The sequence below is a fragment of the Tupaia chinensis genome, unplaced genomic scaffold (genome assembly GCF_000334495.1).
Source record: "Tupaia chinensis unplaced genomic scaffold, TupChi_1.0 Scaffold000231_1, whole genome shotgun sequence".
Taxonomy (NCBI): domain Eukaryota; kingdom Metazoa; phylum Chordata; class Mammalia; order Scandentia; family Tupaiidae; genus Tupaia; species Tupaia belangeri.
The window spans coordinates 1,525,095-1,530,626 of NW_006159706.1; the positions used below are offsets into that span (position 1 = coordinate 1,525,095).

Here is a 5,532-nt window from a genome sequence, read left to right on the forward strand (position 1 = left end):
AAGAGTGCCGGGACAGATTCTGGAGCCTGAGGCACCTGTGGACATCCATGGGCAGGCCTGAGGGCTGGAGTTTCTGCAATTTAGATGAGACGTTCTCTTCTAGGGCAGAAAACTAAGAGAGGCTGGTGGTAGCCGAGATCGTCTGATAATCACCAGGCCTCACCTCTGTAGTCTTCTAGCCCTGGACCTCCACAGAGTCTCACAAGCCTGCACAGAAGAGTCCCACAAGCCTGCAAAAGTGGCACGCAGGAATGTGCTACTCCACGTTCAAGATAGAAAACCGAGGCCAAGGAAGGTGACCTGCACAAGGACACAGTGAAATGCAGGTAGAAGTAGATTGGCTCCTGGCTTCCCAGGTCCAGTCCTGGGCCCTCTGAGCATCAGCCTGGGCCTCAGTCCTTGACATCTTCCTCCTGGGTCTTCTCCCCTTGGAGGGGCTCCAGGCAGCCCGGATCTCCAGCTTCTTCCCCAGATGCTGGGCACCCAGAGTCTTCTCCAGGGAGTCCATTTGGGACGCCACCATCAGCCTCCATCTTCTCCTTCAGGTTCCGTTTGAAGAAGCCAATCTGTAGGGAGACAAAATTGAGTGGTCGCAGAGTCAATGGAGCACTCTGGAGCAGTTTGCCCCAGCAAATGTGGAACATTCTTTATGTTACTAAGTTATCCATGTCACAACTACGTGGTGTCTGCTCTGGAATGCAATTAGCGTATCAGCTATGCTTCATTCTTGGCAATGTTTTTTTAAAAACATTTTAAAAGTCCTGGGGCTAGCAGGTGGCATGGTGGTTAAGGGCACTGGACTCCCACATGGCCAACTGTGGTTCAAGTTCTGGACCTGGCCTTCTCACTTTCCCTCGGTCTCTCACTCTGTCTCTCTCTGGTTAAACTTTTAAAATAAATAAATAAAGTTAAATAAAATAATTCTTAAAAAAATAAGTTTTAATAGTCCTTTCTTTGGGCTCATAAAAATGTCACGTCTTTGTCTTCTTCTTTTTTTTTTTTTTTTAGAGGCTTTGCTATAGGGCACGTGCGCTTGCCAGAAAGACAGAGAGAGACAAAGAGACAGAAAGCGAGAAATCACCCCCAGGGGGGATGGCGACACTGCAATCCCTTCTCCTTCATTCTCCTCTCGGGATCTTGGGCACACATGCACAGGCGCCCAGCGTAAGTTTTAAGCCACCGGGTCCGGGACTTGAACCGCGGTCGACTACATGGGAGTCCAGCGACATAGCCATTACGCTAACTGCTGGTCCCACATCCTAGTCTTTTAGTCAGGTGACTTGACAGTATCTGGTAATACTAAGAATCGATGCTCACAGTGCTTGCTGTGTACTTCAAAAGTTCCAAATGTATACAGGTTGGTCATCCCTTATCCAAAATGCTTGGGATGAAAAGTGTTTCATATTTTGGATTTTTTTATTTTTAAAATTTTGGAATATTTGAATATGTACAATGAGATATCTTGGGTATGAGACTCAAGTCTTTACAAAAAAAACCATATGTTTCATACATACTTTATACATATAGACTGAAGATAATGAGGTATTTTTGTATTGCAGCATTTTGACTGTAACCTGTTACATGCGATCAGATGTGGCATTCTCCACTTGTGATATCATATTAGTATTACAAAATTTCAGATTTTGGAGCAATTAGGATTTTGGATTTTTGGATTAGGGATGCTCAACCTGGATATTCTTCTGACCAGTAATTCTACCTCTAGGAATTAATTACAAAAATATTTGGACAGAGGCCAGCAGATGGCATGGTGGTTAAGGCACTGGGCTCCCACACGGCTGACTGCATTTTGAGTCCTGGACCTGGCAGCTTGAAACTCATGTCAGGCGTATGTGCACACATGTCCCAAATCCTGAGAGGAGAATGGAGGAGAAGGGACTGCAGCATGCCCACCGCCCCTCATCCCGGGGAGTGAGTTCTCACTTTCTCTTTCTGTGTCTCTGTCTCTCCAGTGAATACATGAGCCCTATCGCAACAAAATCTCTAAAAACAGTGGCTATTTGGACAAGTTTGCAAAGATGTGGGTAACAAGGCCTTTTTTGTCGCATTGTTTGATATGTGTAAATTATAAACAATCTAGGGGCCGGCAGGTGGTGTGGTGGTTAAGGGTGCTGGACTCCCACATGGCCAACTGCGGTTCAGGTCCCAGACCTGGCAGATTGTTCTCTCTCTTTTTCTCTCTCTCACTCTATCCCTTTCTGGTCAAATTGAAATAAATAAATGAATGAATAAATAAAGTTAAATGAAATAATTTAAAAAAAGAGAAACAATCTAAATGTTCATCAACAGGGAATTCGTCAAATAAAAGTGGGGGCATCTGAAGAGCCGAAAACTACCAGGGTTAAAAATATGAGGTGCTGGGGCCAGCGGGTAGCATGATGGTTAAAGCACTGCATTCCTACCCTATGGTCAGCCACAGTTTGAGTCTGGACCTGGTAGTTTGAAAACCACACTGGGGGTACCAGCAGGTGTTGTAATGGTTACGTTACTGGACTCCCACGTGGTTGACTGAAGTTCAAGTCCCAGACACTGCGACTTAAAACTCAAGCCAGGCCCCTGTGCGTCATGCCCAAGAAACCAAGAGAATGGAGAAGAAGGGATTGCAGTGTGGCCATCTCCCCACGGGGTGATTTCTCACTTTCTGTCTCTCCGGTGAATGCACACACTCTATAGCAAAAATCTCTCTAAAGAATAAATAAAAATAAACAAAGAAAACCACACTGGGTGATGTGTGCTGGGCCGAGTGAAGATGGAAAAGTCTTGCTTGCTCTTTGAGCCTCAGTTGCATTATCTATAGGAGAGAGTAGGCTGAGGTCTCTTTTAGTCTTTTTTTTTTTTTAAGTTTTATTTTAGAGACAGGCTCTTATTATGTTGCTTAGGCTGGCCTCCAGCTCACAGTCCTCCTGCCTCAGCCTCCGTGTAGCTGGAACCGTAGGCATGCACCACTGTGCCCAGTGCTCCTAGCTTTAACGCTCCCTGGTCCTGGCATCCTCCTCCCCGGTCCTGCTAATTCCCCTCCCCCAGCCTGGCTATCTTGCAATGCCAGTTACTTCCAGAAGCTCCCACCTTGTACAGCGCTAGGAAAATCAGCAGCAGCAGCAACAGCCCCCCGACACCACTCAGCACGTACAGATAGAGCATCTCCTTCTCGTACACGATGTCGACCTTCATGACGACCTGGAGGACAGGAGAGAGGAGCAGGGCAGCGAGAGCAGGAGCCTCGTCCACACCCACGAGTTCCTGAGAACCTGATCCCCAGCTCATCCTGTCCGTCTGGACTGTCTCACAGCATGGGGCCCTGGTTCTAGACCCTCTCCCTCCTCGGCGCTACCCCTGCAGTCACCACAGTGACTCGGGTAAGATGTGCGATGGCCCACTTTGAGCTTCCCACTAGCTCCGGGTAAAGTGCCAACATCTCAGCTCAGCATTCCAAGCCTTCCTAAATCGGGCTTCTGCTTACCTTTCAGCTTCCTCTCCCCCTCTCGTGCTCTGCCTGCCAGTCAGATGGGCCTTCCTCTCCTTCAACTTGCCCTGCCCACTCTGGGCACCCCCGACTCTGTCACTGCTGGGCTGGCAGCCCTTTGCCACGCTGCCAGCAGATCCATCCTTTCTGGGTCATGATCTACCACATCTCAGACAGGCTAGGCAGGAGCGCCTCCACAGCTCACGGCTCTGGCTCTAGGGATGTTCTGGCCTGTGCCGAGCCCACACCTAGTTCTGCCCTGGGGTGCTCAGGTCCTTCTGCTGCCTATCCCCATCTTCTGAGGAGGTAGAGGTACCTGAGCCAGGGAGGCGTTGCTGCCATAGAGGTGGAAGTGCTTGCTGCTGTTGAAGGAGATGGACAGGGAGCTGCAGAGGCTGAACATGGATGAGGCCTGTGGGGGGAGGGAAAGGGTCAGGGCCAGGGAGACAGGACCGTGAGCCCACTGCCTCCTGCTCCTGTTGCCACATGATGAGGGGACAGAGGAGATAGGGTCCCAGTGGGTGCACCCACCTCTACTCAATTCTCTGTGTGGCATTCTTTATTCATTACGTTTATTTCTTCTAAAGTGAGAGAGGCAGAGACAGAGCAGCACCCCAACAGGATCTCAATGCCGCAGTCCGCCCCCAGCCTCAGCCAGGCCTGGAGCACGGGCACGCACGTCTGAGGTCTGCAGGGAGGTCTCCCAACGTGAACGCGGAACCTTCCCACATGGGTTAACTCTGTAGAGCATTGTGTTTGCCACCGAGCCCCATCCAGCCCCTACTGTGGCATCCTTCATTTTATTTTATTTTATTTTATTTTATTTTGCTAAATGGTGCATGTGTTTGCTAGAGAGAGACAGAGTGAGAGAGAAGGAATCACTTCTCCATTTCTCCTCCTTCCAGGATTTTGAGTGCACGCATGTGCCCGACATGTTTCTCACACTGCCGCAGCCAGAACTCAAGCCACACAGTTGGCCATGGGGGATCCAGCTGCCTTAACCACCCTGTCACTGCTGGTATTCTAGTATGTCACTCCCCATTGCTGGAAGAAGTTTTTCTATAAAGACCATATAAGAACGGGGCCAGCAGGTGGCACAGGGGTTAAGGTGCCAGACTCTCACATGGCCAACTGTGGTATGAGTCCCAGAGCTGGTGGCTTGAAAATTATGCTGGGTTGGGACCCAGCAGGTGGTGTGGTGGTTAAGGTGCCGGACACTCCCACATGGCCTACTATAGTTCGAGTCCTGGACCTGGTGACTTGCTTTCTCACTTTCCCCCTGTGTGTGTGTGTGTGTCTCTCTCTTTTGTCAAATTAAAATAAACAAATGAATAAATAAAATTAAATAAATAATTGTTTTTTAAGAAAGAAAATTATGCTGGGCGTGTGTGTGTGTGTGTGTGTATATGCTGGAAATCCCAAGAGGATAATCCCAAGGGATTGCGACATGGGCGTCCCCCTGGGGGATGGTTCCTTACTTTCCCTCTTATTGTCTCACTCTGGTGAGTGTACACACTCTGTGACAAAAACCTTAAAAAAAAAAAAAAAAGAGAGAGAGAGCATATAAGAACTACCATAGACCCATGAAAACAGCCCTGTAAATTTCAAACAAATGGAGGTTCTCTTTCATCTGCAACTATGTAAACACAGAGGGTTTCTTATTAAGAAAGGGGAGAAAAATGATCTGGAGAAAGGAAGCCCATCCACCCTAATCCGAAGGCACCTAGGCCCCCACAACCACGACACGTTTGCTATGAGCAGGTGCTACCTTGATCTCTTCCACCAGCTCCACAGTCCCGACCACCTGGACGAAGATCTCCTCCCTGAAGACAATTGGGCAGCGGCACTCGGCTCCAGGGAGACAAGACTGAGGAGGACAAGGACCCCGGGGTCAGAGAGGCCTGCCGTCCCCTGCACGCCACTTCCCCCTGCCCCATTTATTAGCTCGCAGGCCCCTGCACGCCCCTCCCCCCTGCCCCATTTATTAGCTCGCAGGCCCATCCCTCAGCCACAGCGGACAGCAGCGTCGGGTCCTCACATAGGCAGGTGAC

General features: G+C 49.4%; 1 protein-coding gene across 3 annotated transcripts in view; it reads right to left on the bottom strand.

Moving 5' to 3' along the window:
• Positions 1 to 211: 211 nt before the first annotated feature.
• Positions 212 to 5,532, bottom strand: part of ITGAL (integrin subunit alpha L) — a 79,173-nt gene continuing 73,852 nt past the window's right edge. For all 3 annotated transcript variants that reach the window (XM_006148161.3, XM_027771721.1, XM_027771722.1), the window contains 5 exons: positions 5,485 to 5,532; positions 5,250 to 5,348; positions 3,798 to 3,893; positions 3,085 to 3,195; positions 212 to 566 (listed from right to left, as the gene is read on the bottom strand). In XM_006148161.3, coding sequence (XP_006148223.1) covers positions 393 to 566; positions 3,085 to 3,195; positions 3,798 to 3,893; positions 5,250 to 5,348; positions 5,485 to 5,532 — 528 coding nt within the window. In that variant the 3' untranslated portion in view covers positions 212 to 392. The remainder of the gene's footprint in view (positions 567 to 3,084; positions 3,196 to 3,797; positions 3,894 to 5,249; positions 5,349 to 5,484) is intronic.